The sequence below is a fragment of the Thalia democratica genome, chromosome 2 (genome assembly GCF_965202585.1).
Source record: "Thalia democratica chromosome 2, ktThaDemo2.hap1.1, whole genome shotgun sequence".
Classification (NCBI taxonomy): Eukaryota; Metazoa; Chordata; class Thaliacea; order Salpida; family Salpidae; genus Thalia; species Thalia democratica.
Genome location: NC_139166.1, coordinates 31,002,742 through 31,023,356, shown reverse-complemented (window position 1 = coordinate 31,023,356; position 20,615 = coordinate 31,002,742). Strand labels below are relative to the sequence as shown.

At 22.9% G+C, this 20,615-nt stretch overlaps 1 protein-coding gene across 1 annotated transcript; it reads right to left on the bottom strand.

Annotated features, from left to right (window-relative positions):
- Window positions 1–714: 714 nt before the first annotated feature.
- On the bottom strand, window positions 715–17,811 carry LOC145828538 (cytochrome P450 2U1-like). Its single transcript, XM_082936294.1, has 10 exons — window positions 17,808–17,811; window positions 7,588–7,757; window positions 7,010–7,158; window positions 5,884–5,983; window positions 5,310–5,422; window positions 4,123–4,238; window positions 3,745–3,857; window positions 3,322–3,466; window positions 1,467–1,624; window positions 715–1,023 (listed from the first exon to the last, which is right to left on the bottom strand). The coding sequence occupies exons 1-10, from the start codon at window positions 17,809–17,811 to the stop codon at window positions 715–717; spliced, it is 1,377 nt and encodes a 458-aa protein (XP_082792420.1).
- Between the last annotated feature and the right edge of the window lie 2,804 nt (window positions 17,812–20,615).

Genomic DNA, 20,615 nt, shown 5'->3' with positions numbered 1-20,615 from the left:
ATCAATACACTTCTAAATTTAATTTTAATAATACTAAGTTTGTAGATGTTTATATTTTTATTAACGTTAAATCACAACAGTATTTCAATATATCAGGAGAATTAAAAAAGAAAAAAAAAAGAGAAATTGAAAAGTTTATAAACACAGTTAAGTCAATAATGGCCAAATAAGTAAAACAGTGTTGATGTATAGTAAGAAAAAAATTCGAAAATTTAAGTAGAATAACATATTTACCGAAAAATTAAAAAAATGTTTTGACACTTAGCTTTTTTCAAAGTTAGTAAAAACTCCAATAAAATTTCAAACCAAAAAATTGTTCGTTTATCTAAAATATTAGAAATAAAGACTAGCTTTTAGTATCATTAGTTTTATGTTTTAAGGCAGTTTATACAATGATAATCGTGTAAAACGAACTGTATGAAAAAATATTAAATAACAAATTGACTTACTAAAAAAATGTCAAAATAATTTTTTTCCAAATGTAGTAAGTACTAAACTAAGTAAAGAACTAAACAAAGAAATTAAAGCAGAATTACTTACTATTTAGCAAATTGACAATGAACTTCAGTCTATTTAGTACGTTTAGTGTTTAATAAATATACTCGTAAGTATAGAAGTTTGTTGTTCAAATTGATACTTTTGAAAATGAATATTTTTTTATAACTTCAGTTTATTTTGTATATCTTTACAGAAGTTTTCTATTGTACAAGTGTTTTATCTTAAGCTAAAAACAAATTCATAAGGATTTGGAGAGTTGATAAACCCAGGAATCTCAGTTAGATCCGGATCTTTTTTAGAATTCGGACTAATTTTAAACTTTTGAAAAACTCCGACAGTAAACAGGAATACTTCCATTTTAGCCAAAGTTGCACCTAGACAATTTCTACCTCCTAATGAAAATGGGATTATTTTTCTACTAGGAACAAAGTCGCCCCTTTCGTTTATGTGCCGCATTGGATCAAATACTTCTGGGTTTTTCCATAAAGCTGGATCATTGTGAACTGCCCATAAGTTTGGAATAACCTTTTAAAAAATAATAATATAAAATATGTTAACAATAGCCTTAATCGAATCTATACTAAGATATTGAACTACTTTAGTTTAGTTTTTAAAACAAAAGTTGTACAAAGTTTAAAATAAAATTTGAAAATTAAGTTGTATGAAAAGGGCTAAGCAAGCGATTTTGTTTTTGGTACGTAAAGCTATAGAAAATGTGCAAAACAAACTTTCAGATAAGAAAAGTTTTGACTATTTTTAACGAAAAATTGCATAAAAAAAACGAACGTATTTGTTGTACAACAAATCACATGTAATAAATTAATGTTGTTTTGAATTTAAAGGTTAGAAAAATAAAGCTTTAAAGTGATTTAAAACTTTTATTTTTGTCTTTGTACAAAAGACTACGACAGAGAATTTTAGCCTTAAAACTGAAGAAAAAACGACGTATTTGAAGCTTTCTTACAAACCTCAGTCCCTTTTGGTATATGGTAACCATTTACAACTGCATCACAAGTAGCAGATCTCGGAATAGATAATGGAACAGTTGTTCTCAAGCGCATAACTTCGAGAATGCAAGCACGTATGTACGGTAAATTGAGATCTCTTGATAACTTTCCATTTCTTCCTAAAATACAAAAAACAAATTTAGTTTTGATTGTACTCAACATGTGAATTAAAATTTTCAGAGTTTTATTAAAGTTAAAAACAAAGTACTCATAAATATAAACTTGTCTGTTGTAATAAACATATTTAAAGTGTTAAGTGATTATGAAGTTATTAAAGTTATAAAGAATTACAGAAAACCTCAAAACATTAAAATATTAATTTAATTAAAATATTAATTTAAGTAAAATAATAATTTTAGTAAAATATTGATTATATGCTTACATTGTAATTATTTTTTATAAAAGTTTAAGTAAGTTTGAGTATTATTTTTTAAAGATTACAAAGTTTACAGCAGCATAAATTTATAAATATTGAACAAAAAACATTTTATTTATATTGATTTGATCGAAAAACAAAAAAATGTTTATTCAGAACAATAAAAACTTATAGTTCATCTTTAAAAATTGTATGAATCTAATTAAGTTAAAATATTTTAACTTCTTGTGATCATTAATAAAGTTCATAAGTTCAATTTTAGATTAGATTTTTAAAATATGTTTTTGTTTTAGTATTAGTTTATTTTATAGTAAGTTTCTTATTGTACATAACTAATGTGATGTATATTTTTTTTAGAGTTTGAACTTTAAAAAAATAAATAGAAATACTAGCTACGACAGATATTTGTAATTATTTAATTTGCTTCTCTTAAAATTCTAAGAAATACTAGCTTAATGTTTAATTTCAACTTTGAAATGATTTTAAAACAGTTTTCAAATTAAGCTGTTTTTTTCAACTGGTCTTTACTTTAAATTGTCATATTGTAAACTTTAAACTGTCTTTTTTAAAGATAATAAATAAAAATATAAGAGATTTAGTTGTGTTGTGTTAGCTTCTTTAAAAAAAAATTAAAAAAAATATGTATATACCTGATAAAGTTTAAAGTTTATGTATAGATTAAGTTGTTTCAAAAAATATAAAATACATTTCGTTAAAAAAAAACTTTTTATACTTAAGGTTTTTTTTTACAATTATTAAAATACTTTTTTTATGCCGTATTATTTTTAATCTGAAAAAAATTGTCTAGGATTATTTAAAAAAAAATTTCTGCCCAGACCCCTAAAACTATATATAATTAGTTTTAAAACATTTTTATTAATTTAATATCTTTTATCACACTAATTTGTACTAGTGTGAAACTTAAAATAGTTTTTATAAGAAACAACTTTGTTATGGGTACTAATATTGACTTTAGTAAATAACCCTTGAAAGTTTGATTTACTAAAGTATAAGTTATTGAACTTTGTTAAAAAAAAAACATCTAAAACTAAATACTTTATTCAAAATCGATATAAAAAAGTATTATATTTAGGAATTTTTCAAGCTAATATGTTTTTATAGTAATATTTTATTTAATGTTCGACTAATTTTAAAACAAAAGGTAATTTACATTTATCTAAATAGTACATTAAAGCTCTAAATGTTATTCAATATAAATAGTATTTTTCAATAATAAAGTTAAATTGTTTTAAATTTATCGATATAAGTACATATTAAAACACAATATTAATCAAAAAAAAATAAAATAAAAAATATTTATAATGATACTAAATACTATTTTAAAATGTTAGCTTATGTATAAAACCTGATAGTTATGTTATTAAAGTTTAAAATACTTGTATATTAAACATGAATACTAAACATGTTAAACACGCTTACCAATTTTGTGGTCAATTTCATCGTGAATTTTTTTCTGAACTTCAGGGTGTTTAGTAACCATTAATAAAATCCACCTGAGAGTCGAGGCACTCGTTTCAGTACCCGCTACAAATATGTCCTTTAAAAACTGGATCAATTGACGTTTCTGTAAAATAAAACTAAAAGTTAAACAAATTAGATAGCTATACAAATTTTAAAAACTAACTTTGATAGTTATTATCAGCGAAAACTTAGTACTTAAAAAAACTTTTGAATCACTTTAAATTTGTAAGAAAAAATAAAATCAGTTAAAACTGACAAACAACTAAATATTTTTTAATGATTATTTTACATTTATGATTCATATAGTTTATATTTTATTTTATAAAATTATTGGAAAAATTGAACTAACAATTTTTTATACTATAAATAAAAGTAACATACATCGTAAGATTTGTTTGTAGCATCATTTTCCGCAATATAATTATCAATAAAATCTCTTTTATCTGAAGAATCAAAAGTATCAAGATGTTCCGTTATTTGTTTATCCATTGCAGCTATAATCAAAACACTTATGAGATTTTTGAAAATAATTTTAATCAATCTCAAATTATTTAGAAAAAAACGTTTATTGAATCTTTATTATATAGTACGCTTTAAGTATAAATTTAAAAACCATATTTAGTTTTAATTACTTATACTCTTTTTACAAAGTATTTAACAAAGTTGTATTAGGTAAAATTATTTTAAAAAAAGTGAGTAGGCTAAAAACTATAGAACAAGTTAACTAAATTAAAATCAAGTCTTTTTAGTTAAACTCACCATATCCAATATCCATTCCTTCTTTCATTTCTTCCATTTGCTTACTAAATCCTGGAAGAAATCTGGTCCAAGGCATGGAATAAAGCAAATTAATCACGGTAGCTTTTTCTCGACAACTAAAAAGCAATGACATAAGGATTACTTAAGTTACGAAAGATGTGTAGTATAGGTAAAAATAATAAGACTCTCTTTTCTGGGAGATTTTGATAATTTTTTTTTATACAATGTTACAATATTAAGTTTTCACAAAGGTAAAAACTGTATTTAAGATCATAAAAAGTCGTTTAAATTTAAAATAGTTTTTAACTAGTTCAATACACGACATAAATTATAATATAGCTTAAATAGTTTATGAGGAAAATAATACGTCGTAAGTAGTGATGCACCGGACCCACAACTTCGGTTCCGGCCGGACCCGGATCCGGACTTTTTTTTTCAAATTAGAATCCGGCCGGAACCGGATCCGGACTTTTTTTTAATATCAAGATCCGGCCGGATCCGGATATCAGACAAAAATGGCAATATCCGGCCGGATCCGGACCCAGATAGTGAGTCCGGTACATCACTAGTCGTAACTTAAAATATATACCATGTTTTTGTTTAAAATAAAGGTTAGTATCTATAATTAAATTTGAAACTTAACTTACTCTACGGTTTATAAATCTTACTTAGTACTTTTTTTTAGTTTTATTACAGTTCCAACAGAAGATGTTTTTTACTTACTGATAATTTTAGTAATGTGATAAAAAAAAATTTAATACCATATTAAAAATGAGAACAAACATTTAGATTAAGAAAAGTTTACAGGTATTTTTTATTTTATCTTGTTTTTACATACAGGTATCAGCTTAGTTTTACAAAACTGATCGTTTTTCTATAAGACTAACATTTGTCCATCATTGAGTTAAAAAACTGATTTTTTTATCCTTAAAATAATATTATAAGGCTAAACGCAAATTACAAAAAGTAAAAATAAATTTAAAAAAAAATTTTATACGTAAAGTTAGCTGTTTTATATAAGTTGTCTAAATAGTAAACAGCCAATTTAATTTAGTAAATTCTTATACAACTAGTCAACCTAAAAAAGAACGAAATTGAAAAAACATTATTATTTTGTTGGAAATTCTAAAACTATTACCGTTAAACATACAATAATTTAGGTAAGTTCTATTTTCAACCTCAATTACCTTGTACAACTTGTTTTTATGAAATCCATCAACAACTTATTGCTCTCATCTTCAACTCTTGATGAAAACATCATCATCGAAATTATATTTGAAACTGATGACATCATGTCCGACTGTTACGTAAAAACAATTTCGTATTTCGTAATATAAAATAATTTACTATCATAAACTGCTTTTTAATATGCTTATTTGGTAATTCTTTAAAAGCTAATTTTTCCTGTGACTAGATTAGATTGGCTCAATCGATTGAATGCTTGAATGTAAATAAAAGAATTACAAATAGTTTTAGTACAAAACACAGTACTCGTAGCTTTTTAACTTCTATATAATTTTCATTACTTAGAAGTTGTAAAAAATTCTCAAATTTCTTATACAGCTTTGTGTGTTAAACTTTGAAAATCTTTGTCTTCATTGTATGCATAAACTTGAACTAAATTTTTTGAGTTAAACTTTTAAAAATGTTTATCAAACTCAAAATAATTAAATTGTATTAGTTACTGCTTCACAAACAAACAATTTAAATATGCATAATTTATTTTATATATTATCAGAAAAAAGATACAAATAGCTTTACCTCAATATCATATAGTTGGTTGCATTTATTGAAAATTTTTTCTTGCAGTAAATTAACTTCATTTAAAACAAAACGCTCCATATGAGGTCTTACTGTTGATCTGGTAATTTAAAAAAAATTAATACAGTATAAATATAATACTAATAAGATATAGAAGTTTTTTAATCTTTAAAAGACTACATTATAACTGTCATTTTCTTTAAATATAGTCATAAAACTTGTTTTTTGTTTACATCATAATTTCTTGAAATGTTCTTTGAATTTATTTTTATGTACCAAAAATATTTTAATAAGAAAAACTAATGAAAAATCAAATAATGAAAAAAATCAGTCGTAGAAAATTATGTATTGTTTTGAAAAAACATAAGCTTTTGAACTGTAGGTTGACTGAGGTTTTATTTGATTAAAGTATGTGAAAGAGTTATAAATAGCTTATGAACTTAACACTTATGAACAGTTAAACTTAAAACTTTATCAATATATTAATTATAAGAGAATGTTTTTACTATTATTTATTTACTTAAAAAAAATATACCACTATATTAAAGTCTAAATTAAACTAATTTTTAAGGAACCTTTACGAGAGTTGAGATTTTTATATTTACAATAGAAAATTATTGTAAACTTCGTACACAAAATTTATTTAATTTTAATATAATAAAAATAATTGAACCATTTATATCAAAAAATCTTTTTATAGCTAAAATAGCATGGTATTTTAATTTTAGCTTTTGTTTTGATGAAAACACAGTATCCTTTTTTCGTAAACAACACGAACTTTTAAGTATTCTCTTGCACCGATATGTAGTTTGTGAAAATCGGTTTTTGCGTAGATTAAAGTTAATTTGTTTGGTAATAATATTTTTAAGCGCTCCCAATCGAACATAATTCCTCTGAATTTTCAGAACTGGGGACTTAAGTTTTTAAGCAAAAAAATTATCGTGACAATTAAATTATACTTTTAAAGTTATGATCGTATATCAAAATAAACACCTTGTAACTTTTTAAAACCACAAAACTTTTCGGTTAGCGTTTTAAATTTTTATTTAATATTTTAACTATTGATTGCATTATATGTATTAAAACAGTATTTGTTTTTAATTTAAAAGATTTTAAGGTAACTAACCCAAATAAAGATTTTAGTACAAGTTTCCGATGGTAAATGCATTTTTCAGCCCCATCTAAATAAAAAATTCCACGAGAATTATCTGCTACAAAGTCAGTGAAAAAATTGTTTTTTCTTCCAATAAATTTCGAAGATTGCTTAACAAAAGCCTAGAAAATTAAAAAAGAAATTTATATTTTTGAATAAAAGTTTTAAATCTATAAATACCGTATAAATTTGTCACAAAAATTAAAAAGTCGTAAAAATTTACATTAACTAGATCCATGTTGCAAAAAAAATTCTAATTACTCAATGTTAACTTCATAATTTTTTAAAGATGGTCTTATTTTAAATATTTTTATTATAGAATATTGTTATTATAGACTTGTTTTTTTGATGATCTAAATAATTAAAGTTTTACATTTTATCGACTGTTGCTTATAAAAGTCTTAGTTTAAGATTTTTTTAATTGAAAAAAAATTGAGTTTGAAATTACATATGTTGAGTATTAAAATATACTTAAAGACAATAAATGGAAATCATTATGAACAACTAAAAATTAAACTAGCTATATTAATCGAGTAAAACACAACTTTAACCTCTTCAACTGAATCGAAAGAGTTTAAAACTACAGTCCAAGAACTTCCAATCTTTAAATAAAAAACTGGTCCGTATCTTAGTGCCAAATCTCTGAAACTTTTTTGACCGTTTATTGACAAGAATGGCAGTGATCCTACAACAGGAAAACATGGTGGGCCCGGGGGTTTCCCTTTATTGTAACATTTGATGCGACGATTAAATTCGAATAAGAGGACCGTAATTAACAAAAGGAGAGAAGTAATAAAAGTGAATGCGAACATTTAATAAGTTCTTGTCGATTAATTTAGTAAAAATAAAATAAAAAGATCCTGTCAAAAATTCAACAATTTTATAAATTAAAACTAAATGAATAGTTAAAAAAAACCTTTGAAGCTTAAGAAATATCAAGCTATTATTTAAAATATATTAAATTGCATTACACTTATATTTCAATAAACTAAATTTATCTCTTAAAAACTGATAAAAACTATAGTCTTTGTAAAGATAAACAAACGAATAAAAAAAAAGTCATTATTTAATTTAGGAAGTGTTAAAAAACTTTATAGCAAACAATTTAAGATAAAGGTCTTTTAAAAAGGTATTAGCTTGCAATTTTCAATTTCGTTAATTACTTTGAATAAAAAACTTAAAGTGTTCAAAAGATTTTTTTTTTAATTTCAAAGTATAAAAATAGAGTTAACAAAAGTTCTAAAACCTTAGTAAAAAAACAAAACTAGTTCCAATTAAAATATGTAGACTTATGTAAAGCTTAATTTTTTAAAACATATGATGTTTAGTAAATAAATAACTATTATCTCTCTGATAAGAATTTAAAACAAACAATTTGGTTTGTAAAGTTACTTTAAATCATTTTCACATCGATTATGAAAAAAATAATTTATTATGGAACTTATGAATTTAGATCTAAGTAACAAATACTACACTCTTGCTTTTTTCAGACTCGTTAATGATTTTTTAAGGGTGTTTATAGTTTATGTTTTAAGCTTTTGTATTAATTTATGCTTATGGTTTTTAAATTAAGTTATGTAATATTAAATATTACTAAAAATCTGATCTGAAATTTTTTTATGCTATGGCAAAAAAAAAGTATTAAAAGGAAAAATAAAATTTTTTACATGCCTTTATCTAAAATTTTTTATTCCTAAAGAGTTATAGTAACAAATTATTATAAAACATTATGCAAGGAATATAAAATTGTAACTAATTATTTCATTATAAATTAAACCAAACCTGCAGTTTCTAACAAACCAGCTCTCAAAATAGACCTATCAAATTTGTTGCAATTTATAAAGCTATTTTAATTTTTTTGTAGTTCTCTCGTTTAAAATTAATTTATAATGAAAAATCAAAGTTGACAATTTCTTTTTAAAGTTCAAATGGAAGTTGTTAATTTTGCTGTTTAATTTAGAAATAGCTTGCCCCAGCATCGCAAAAATAAAGTAAAAGTTTAAATTTTTAAGTCACTTTTCTAAAATTTATTAAGATTAAAGCATCTGAATTTTAAAATAAACTTTTTAACTTGATTTTTTTGGTCTTTTCAACAACAAATTACAATTTAGAGTATGATAATAATCGTTAAAACAAATATTCTATAACTAAATTTTAACTTTTACTTAAATATTTTCATAAAACTACTTGCGATTAATTTGCTACTACAACGATATTATTGTACTTACAGTTTTCCGTGATAATTCAAATAACGAAAGCTTGAATTTGCTTAAAGGATAATTTATATCTACATTAACAAGCTTACATGTACAATTTTTTTTTAAAGTTTCAATATGTCTAAAAACTTTAATTTTATAAATAAAACATACATGAACAACGAAACCCTTAGATACTTACTTTTTTAATTTTCAAGTTTTTATGTTCTACCATAAAAATAAAGGTTTACAAATTATTGAATAATGAAATACTTCTATTTAAGAAAAAACTTAATAAATAAATAAATTTTAACCTGTTTTTTTTTATTCTAAATGAAAACTTTTTTTTTAATAAAATTTATCATGGTTTTTATTCTGTCTTTTTTATTTCATTAGGATTTTAGATAACTATATAAATATCAAATCTTGTACCTTATTTTAAAATTCATTTGTTGTATATAATATTTTAATACTATGGACAAGTATCAAAATTAATGAAAAATCTTCTTTTGTACAAAAAATTAAATTCAAAACTATTTTTGGGCAGAAAATACAGATAACTGTACCAACACGAGAGGGTAAACTACAACTTTATTTTATAACTAAATAACATATTAAATAGTAATTGAAATAATTTTTAAATAAAGAATATCAGATTGCGATAAAAAAGTTATAACTCGTTCAACTTCTGATGGTGAAGAAGAAAAACAAGTAACAACAAAAAAAAAATTGTACCTTTGAAAAGCGTTAAATAACTTTTGTTTTGTGTTAAATAATGAAAAGTAGTTTTAGTTTTCAAATTTTATTGTTTAACGAGAGAAAATAATTCAACCTGCAAGTAAATTTTTAAAGAGTCATAATGTTATTTTATTAAAAAAAAACGAAAATGAATAAAAACCTAATGCAGTCAAAAGAAGATTTACATACACTGATTAAAAAAACAATTACCTTTTTTTTTTGTATTATAAAACTAATTCTATTTGATAATCTTACTATGAACAATCATCGTATTTTTTACTAATGTTCACGTTATCTAGGACTTAAATACTTTTTTGGGATTTTTCGTTTACTTCCTTTTAATTGTCACGTTTTTTTATGCATTGTTTTGCTATAAAAACTGCTTTTATCCTAATTTAGCGCTTTATTTAATTTATGCATTATGCAAATTTGAAAATATATTTCAAGGGAGTAATACCTACCTGAAAATAGTTTTATAAAAAAAAACTTAGCTTCTTCTATAGTTAAAACTACGTACATTTAAAATTTATTGTTTTTTAGTTGTCTAATATGTAAATAGTTTCTAATTTAAGTAGTAATATATAAATATCGACTGTAACTTGTTTTCAATAGGGTTTACTTGTTTGCTTTTTTCTCTATAATTAACGTATCAAAAAAAGCAATGCTTCATGTACAACTTATCATTCTCAAACCTTTTAATTCCAATTAAAACAAGTTGTTTATCTATTTACTAAAGTCCAAATGTAAAAGGTGAGGTGCTTAAAAATTCAAATATTTTTTAATGGTTTTAGTCTTATTAAGTAAACAACAATTATGTTTAATCGTGACAAAATTGAACCCTTATAATTACTGAAATAGTTCACATTTATTTTTGTAAGATTTTCTAGGAAGTTTAGGTAAAAAAAGATTTGTATCAAAACTGAGGGGGTATTTTAAGCTTGCTCGCTATAAAAACTTACAACTGACTTTTTTTTAATTGTTCTATAAGATTAAAAACACAGTATTAACTAAAATCAAAACAGTTTTTAAAAATTATTTAAAGAAGAAAAAATAAGTATTTTGTTGTATTTATTTACAAGGAAAACTTTATATTAAGCATTTTGTAACCATTATGTCATCAAAGTTTAGTTAAATGAAATATTAAAGTCGTGAATTACTTTTATTAAGTAACAATATATTACATACTATATATAAAAACATGTTGTAATTTCAAAAAATTTAATATTTTTTTGATAAAACGTCTTATATATATAAAATCTTAACTGCATCATGTACCACTAAATAATTCAGTTCTTAACTAACTTAATTACATTTTGTTTAAGTACCGTATAATAATGAACTACAATTTATTCAATGAATTGATTGATTTTCTGTACCAATAACTTTTTTTTTTTAGATTTTGTAAAGTTCACACTTTACTTACAGTTTGATATGTCTAGATTTACTGTATTATAATTTTGAGGAAACTTGATCATTGAAATAATAATAACTTTTATATTCAATTTAAAATCATATCTAATATTAAAATTTTATAAGCAACTAATTTAAAGTATAGTTTTTATTTTGTAAAAAAATTTTAAAAATACATACACTGTGAAAAATCTTAAGCAATAATTATTTTGTATGAAAAAGAAAGTCTTTCATCGCAAAAACTTAAACTGTTTTTTAATTAGGATATTTTTAAATACTTATAAGTGTTTTTGTAATTCAACTTACTTTGTTTTAAAATTTTGAACTATATGATTTTTTTATGTTAATCATAAGAAAAAAAAGAGAAAAAATAGTTGGGTTATAAACTTCAAAATTCCGAAATACATGACCAATATTTAGTTATAAACTTGTAGCACTTTATAACTTGTCTAATCGTTATGTTTTTGTAAGCTATAAGCCACATAATGTTTATTTTAGATTTCAAACACTTTTTTTTCAAACAAATTGAAATGCTAAGTATTATAAAACACTTCACCAAACTATTTTAGTCATTAACTTAGCAATTTTTTTAATCTAGCTGACTAAAAATAGAAACTTACCGACAGTTTTTGTTGTTGTTGTTGTTGTTGTAATTTGATAACAATTTTACTTATAATTATATTTTTTTAAAGTTTCTAGCTCGTGGATTTTTAGTTTTAAAAAAAAAATTAAATAAAGTTCAACCGATTTCGTTATCATTTTTTATTACTTTAAAAATCACAATTTAAAAAAAGTCATTCTAGATTGAAAGTTTAACATTACTACACAAAAAGCTTCATTATAAACTGAAACTATTTCTCTAAGACTTTTTGTAACTCTCAGTAGACTACCTAAACTTTCTACATTGTTTCATCATTATATGTATACTATAATCATGTCTGTCAATTCTACAACGTATTTTATTTTTAGATACAATTGTTTTGTTTAGCGGCAATTTCAACAATTTCAACCAAAAAATCGTGAGAACATCTAATTTATAAACAACAATTTATTATTTGATGATGTCTTTTAAATAGCTGTTGAAGTTCTGGTTAGAACATTTAACAATGGGAAAACCCGCTATTTTTTTGATTTTTGACAAATATTTGCTAGTTTGTTTAATTTCTTGTTTATAACTTTTTTTAATAAGTAGTTCCTATAACAATGATCGGAATTAAAGTATAAAATTTATACAATGTAGTAACTAACAAAACTAGATATTAAAAATTTTGAGACTTTATTAAAGTAACAAAAATAAAAACAATAAACCTAAATATAACACATCTTCTATGAGTTTTGTTAAAATTTTACAAAATAAAACTACGCGAAAATGAAAGGACTCTTTTTTAACTATAATCTAAATAATTTTCTACAACTTCTATACATAAAACACTGCTACTTTATAATACAACTACGTATAAACATTTTGACAAATACCGTTCTAAGAATTAATTTTAAACTTGTAACAATAGAATATTAATACCAAAGAAAAAAAAAGTTTTCTTTTATTATTTGGTTATTGTTGTATAACTATCCTACATAAATTTAAAATTGTCTTTGTTAGTTAAAATATTCCTTTTTAATAATATAATTTTTCTTCGAAATAGTTATGCGTTTTCCTTTATTAAGTTAATAATTTTAAATAAGAATGTAACACTTTTAATAAGTTAGTATCAAATAGATATTTACCAGAAACTTTCAACTCTGAAAAATTTTAAATTCAACAATATATATTTATTTTTTTACCTATATTAATAACAATCAGTTTTTTCAATAAAAGTTTTAATATATTTTCACTGCAACTCATCAAAAAATTACTGCAGACATTTGAGTTAAAACAATAGGTTTTTTTACTAAAAACAATAAATTTTAGAAAACTACTTAAGTGATTGATTAGATTGCTGTAAAAATCCAATCAACAAAAATCAACTTTTAAATTTTTCTACATTAATGTAAAATAGTAATTAAAGCAACATAAACACTCTAAATTACAAAACAAAAAGTTTAAAACAAACAAAGATACTTTTAAGTAAATAAAATAACCAAGGAAACTTTTAAATAAATTAACTAAAGACACATTTAAATAAATAATTAAACCTTATAGTCAAACTCTTTCTGCTTACATAGTTCAGGTTTACTTAAAAAATTTGAGATTGCTTCTAATCTCTAACTAAATAAATGGAATTCGTACAATTGCTAATAACCTTAAATCTCGATAAGTCATAGATGTTTGGACAATTGACGTTGTTAATCAGATGTTATGCTACCGAAGATCTTTTTGTCGCATTTATAGCAGCTTTTTCCTTATTATTAGTCTTTTCTTTTATAAAGCTTAATACACATTTAGGTATATGTTCATTTACTCTCGTTTTTAGATGCCTAGATGTTTGTCCAATATAGCTTCTTTCGCAGATGCAACTAAATTTTCTAATTAATAAACTTTTATCAAGGATATTAGGTCTTTCAGTTCCAATCTAAGAACTGGTTTAGAAACAAATATTACTTTAGGCTTAACTTGGTTATAAGTCGACTGTGTTAGTTCTTTCACTTTCTTCTCAAATAAACTTGATACATTACTTAAATATGGTAGTTTATGAATGGACGATTGTCTAGTTATTACACAAACAGAGAAATTTAATGAGACTTTGTTTTGTAAGTTAAACATGTTACATGAAAAAATTTCATTGACTAATGAAACAGAAATCAATAACCAAATTCCTTTTTTGGATATAATAATTACAAAGATTAAAGCGAAATTCTTTACCAGTGTGTATAGAAAGACTCCCTTTATAAGGCAATATTTCCATTTTTAATCTTTTTGTACCAAAAAAAGAAAAATAAACCTGATAAAAACCTTATACCATCGGGCTTGTATAATTTGTTCTCCTGAACTGCTTCATACTGAAACAGAGAAGATTAAGGAATTTCTAATCAGAAATATTTATCCATCTGAGCTGATAAAAAGAGTCATAAAATCACACGATGACAACCGTATGAAGCCTAAATTGTTTGGACCGGAGAAACTTCCTGCGGTTCTTAAACTACCATATTTGAGTAACGTATTAAGTTTATTTGAGAAGAAAGTGCAAGAACAAACACAGTCGACTTATAACTTTATTACTTTTTATTCTTTTAAGCTTCTTCTAAATTTACATAACATAAATAAAATAGTTCATTTTACAAAAATAAAATACTTTAACTTAATAGAAGTATTTACTTTTTCATCTATTATCTATTATTATAATATATCTAAGCAATAATACTTACAGTACATAACTCTCAGTGTTTGCTGTAATATACGATTAAGTTTAAAAAATCTACACTTCTTATTATAAAATCACTTTTCATTAGCGTTAATTCTGATAAAAGTGTTGATTTTGATATTTTCAAAATGTAGATTAGTAAATGAAATATTTACGAAGCAACATGAAAATTTAAGATAACCGTTGCTTATTATTTTTTTATAAATTAAGTACGTATTTATAAGTAGAAAATTTAAATATATATATAATCCTTCTAACTGAGTAGTTTAAATGTATCAAAATCAATTACAACACAGCTTTTTATCTTTTCAAATCTACTTCACACTTAAATTTGTTAAAAAAGTTTAACATAAAGTAAAAAAAAATATTACATAATAATTTTTTAAACAAATTAGTTTGTATTTCTAGGAATGGCATTTTGTTATTGGAATACAAATGAGTATATATCTCCTTTAGTCTGATACAGCAATGAGTTTTTTAACAAATTGAAAAGTCTCTTAAAAGTTTTTCAAAAAAGTTTTACCAACAACTTTTCATTTAAAAGGTGTTATCAAAGCAACAAAACTTTGCAATTTAAGTATGTTGGTAAATAGAAAAAATATATTATCTTATGGGAATACATAATAAATATATTTCCTGCAGTAGAATGATAGAACATAAAAATACATAAAAAATACTAACGTATGTGAAGAAGCTGCAATCTGAGTAAAAAATTTTAGAAATTAAATGTATTGAAAAACTTATAGTTTGATAATTTTGTTTATTATCTGAAAATTATTTTAAGCTTTAATCCTCCATTAGATACAAATAGTTAGAAGTATTTTACTATTAAATTTAAAAGATTTATTTTTCATTAACTTTGAAAATTTAAAAAGTGTTATCTTACTTTTTAAAGTTATACTTTTTGGCAATGCGAAGTCAGTTTAAAACTTTATAAGTTAAAACACAACATTATCAAAAAATTCTTAAATTTGAAAATTTTTTAATAAATTTACTTACAAAAATTTCCCGTTTAAGACATTAAGTACGTTTTATCATTTGATACAAATTGTTACATTTTAAAACTTATAAAAATATTTTTTTTAATAAGTTTAGAAAAAAATAGATACTATTATTGATAAAAAATTATAGATAATAATCAAAAGTGTAAAATTGTTCTATTTATTTAGAACTAAAAACATATTTTAAACAAAATAAATGCTACAGATTAAAAGTTAAAGAAAATGTATAGACTCTTTGAAAAAAAAAAACTCAAGTTTAAAAATGATTAGAAAGTTCGTAAACTATTTTGAAGTTAAATGACTAAAGTATTTAAAAAACGGTTTAAAGGTTAAATGAATAATTTTGTGGTTTATTTTTACAAGTATACAATAATTAAAACAAGCATTAACTACAAACGAGATTTTCTGTGTTTTGTTCGAAGTAAGCAATTATAATGTTACGTAAAGATAAGCTTTTTGAATATAAATAAGTAATTTTTTGTAACGTTTCCATTACTTCTTGATAAAATTATTTTTTGTAATTCAAACAGATTACAATTTTAATGCTTAATAAACAAGCTTAGGTATTAAATTTAGTAACGAAAAATCAATTCTATCAAAATAACTACTTACCGTAGGTAAATCAATAAGCTACGTTTCTTGAACTTAGCTAAAAAAGCGTATCCTGCGTGAAATGTCTACTTTATAGTTTCAAGACAAAGTTTGCCCTTTCCATACCAAACAATAGCTACTATCTACTTAAATTTTTTTACCATCTAAATGTATTTGCATGTTTTACTTTAATAATTGTGTAAAATATGCTTTAACCATATTAAAAGCATCTTTTTATTCGTTTAATTAAATTTCAGATATATTTTTTTATGTGTTTTTGTTTGTACTCAATTTTAAGACTAAGCCCGTACCTTATCGATTAACTACTATATCTAATTTTGTGTTAAAAATGGTTTTGTTCTATACGTATCAGTTAATTTTTAAGTCCTTACAGCTTTTTAAACCGATATATTTGCTATAGTTTGTAGAAATTCAATTATCAAAGACATATTTTTGTATGCCTTTTTATATATTTCAAGGCAATAAGGGGGACTTTTAAAAAGGACTTTTTTTATTTTTATATACACTCTTTATTATTCACTCTAGATGTTTAATTTTGAGAAAAAATAACTAAATTTTTTGAACTTTTAGCAAAAAGATATCAAAAATCGTAAAATATAAAAAGCTTATTTAACTTAGAAATAATTACAGTCAAACACTAATTAATAACTTAAATACACAATTAATAAACATTAATTTACATAAGTTTAATAAATAAAATTTACCCCCTAAAGCAAAAGAATTTACCCCCCCCCCCCCACCCCCAGGGGTAAATTTACCTCAGGTTAAGAACCGCTGCTCTAGATAATATCTACAAACGGCTAAAAACAAGAAAACTTGATTTAAATCCTAACAAATGTTGAATTCTAACCATTAAGAAAAACAAACCGTTAGACCCGACCGACCTATTAATCAAAAAAACTAAGATACCAACATTTAAATTTTTAAAAACATTTTTATTTTTAAGAAAATTTATTTTGTCATTGTTAGTTTGTATATATTTTTTTTTATTAAATTAATTATTTTTATAGGGTTAACTGATACTAATACTCATAAAAAATTATGTTTTTTTGTGTGAAAACTTAAAGAACGTAGATGAAATTAGTCATTTCTAAAGGATTGGCGTTTCAGAAACAACTATCAACGATCTGCTTTGTAATGAACACACATTTCTAAAACTTAAAGACCATTTTTTTAGCTTATCTAAAAACATGTTACAATATATTAATCTTAAAAAGTATTTTAATATTTTGATACTACGACTTATATTTTGATTAGATTTAAGCCTCAACGAAACATCTGGTAAAAATGTCGTCAGGTAATCGATCCATATCCTGATAACTATACAAATTAAAATAAGATACTGCAAACAGTTACCTTGCTAATATTTATTTTTTTTGTTCGGAATGTTTGATGGTGTTAAACTTTTAGTGAATCTTAAATCAGTAAAGTACTGATTGTAAGCTAACCATGCATAATTATACAATTGAACTAAGCTGAATTTTCAAACTGAGTGCACTTTTCCATTTCAAACCCATTTTAAGTTAAAATGATATTTATGTAATAAAACATGAAATAATTTGTTGCTATCTCTCTACGTTTTCAAACTGATAAAATTGTAATCAGGGTTGTCAAATATTTTTTATAAATTTTTTCCAGGTTTTCAAAATTATACATTCTTGGGTCTATTTTTAGTTTAAAACTAAGTTTAAGGTAAGAAACTGTGTTAAATAGTTAAAATAAATTGAAAAGATATTCTAAAGCTACTTAAAATGTGTATTTTAATAAAAAAAATTGATGATGACAAAATAGTTTTATCTATAATCTATATAATAGAATCGAAATTTTACTAATTAAAATGTTAAAATTTATTTTAACTCTAAGTTTTTTTTTTATGATTTTTGTTCAAAACTCCATTTTTTTAGGCTTTTTATTTTTTTATTTCTCAAATTCCAGGTTTTCCAGGTTTCAAGGTTTTTTGCAACCCTGTGTAATTAATAAAAGAATAAAAAACATTTTTAAAGGTATAAAGTAAATGAGTTTCAGTCATAATATAATTTTTAAGTATAAATTTAGATGATCAAACGGAAATAATTAGCTAAATTCATAGCTTAGGTTTTACCATATTTAAAAAGAAACCAAGAGTTATAAATTAAAACATTTTTACACGACAATATGTAAAGTAACCTTTGTTAAACTCTGTATTTTAGTTTGAAAATAAGTAATAAACAACTAATTAGTCTGTTTAGAATCCTTCTGCTTACAAATATGATTGAAATTTCATTATAAAAAATTAATTTAAAAAATAAATAAAACGTTTACTATCATATTAATTCTTATTCATTTAGTTAAAGTAAACACCAAAAAAAATATTTTTTTAGAAAAAAAGTTCATTAATTTATATGATTTTAAAAGTATTATATCTGACAGAAATTTACAAAACGTTAGGTAAAAGTTTATTTCTTTACTAAAAAGACATGTTAACAAAATAATCAAATCACGGTGGGCTGAAAACGGAGTTCAAGTGCCCATTGACTATAATAAAATAATTTTACTAAAAAGAAAATTTTACTAAGTGCTAAACATAGTTAAACAGAACTTTATTTCTTTGTTTTAAAATTGGTTCTGTTATTTTCTGCTTAAGTGTTCAACATATTATTTAAGTTTTAATCTAACCACTTTATGCCTTTTAAAGTTTGAAAACTACTCAGATTCTTCATAGTTTTTGTCAAAAATTTCTCGCAGAAAGTTACAGAAAAATACCTGTAAGACTTATTTACAAAACATTTTTTACCATTTTCTTAAATTTTGTTTATTTTGTCAGGGAAAATACAATGAATTGTTTAAAAACTAAAAACTTTTCAATTTTTTTTAATTTTTTAAATGATCTTTTTTAAAGCAAATAGGAATCAAAACATTACTTGGTATTTTTTAAAAATAATTTTATGCCCAACGACAGGTTTTCGTTTAAATAAGAAATTTCATCACTAGGCATTTAAGATATTTTATCTTAAAAATACTCTATATTGCTTTACATAAACCAATAAAACTTTGAAAAAATAGCAGTATTTCTAAATGATAAAAAATATTTTTTTCTTTTAAAACTTTCAAATATTTTTTCTTAATCGATTTTTAATCACAGCAAATAAAAATCCTATAAAAGTATTTGTGTAAAAGCTTTTAAAGTAATTTTTAACAGTTGCTGTAGGCCTTAATTTCGACATAAATTTGAAGTTCTTTTATCTTATTTTTATACTTTAAAACAGCAAAAAATTACTACGTTAATTCTTAGATAACTTTTAATTTACTCAAAGCAGAATAGAACTAAACCAAGTTTTTAAAGAGGATGCCAAGCTCTAAACAACAAAATAAATCTCTTGGTTTAATTTTAAGTCACTAAAATGGTCAATGGCCACTTGCCAGCCCACTGTGCAAATGATATTTCTTCAATAGGTTTTAAAGCCACAAGATTATACAAATTTCTTTATTTTTTGTATCATTTAAAGAACGATTTATATTATGAGCAAAAAAATAAAATCTGTAAACTTTTGCGGCCAGTTAATATCATATTCCTTAATATTTTAATTGAAAACTTATTGTCTGAAGAATTTAATAAAATAAATAGTGTACTTTAATAAATTTAAAATGTATGTATTAGTATCAATCTTAAAAAAAAACTGTGTTTCAAATGTCGAATTTTTTCTTATCAAAGGTAAAACATTTAAAACAATTTAAAACGTCACAAAAGTATAATAACACAAAAATTACATAAAAAGTCGTCGGTTATCAATTTATTTTTTTAAAGATTATATTTTTTTATAGTATTCATTTACAGTATAGTTAACAAAAAATGATAGTAATTTCGTAAAGAATTTAGACTTTTTCAGGTTTCAAACAAAAGTTCGATATGCTTATTTTTCTTACGTTTAATATAATAAAATTTATTTAATTGTTTAAGTTTGAAATCAAAACAGAATTTTGTTTTTTTAAGCTAGTAATATGTAGTCAGAATTTTGTATTTTTAATAACATACAACATACTTCTTTGTTTATTGATTTATAATGATATATACACAAATTTAAAATATAATTTTGTAAGATTTATGTAAATTTAACTATAAAAAAAGATAGAAAATTATTATTTTTAGACATAAGAGAATAGTTAAACTTAGTTCCATATACAACTGGTTAAAAACAAGCATTAACGAATTTAAGAAAGAAATAATATTTTTATTTAGTTTCTAATTTTTTTGTATCTTTATATCTTATACAAATTTATGCTTGCTATAATTTTTTTTAACACTCATCTATTTTTGAAATGACTAATAAAAACTTTTCCTGAA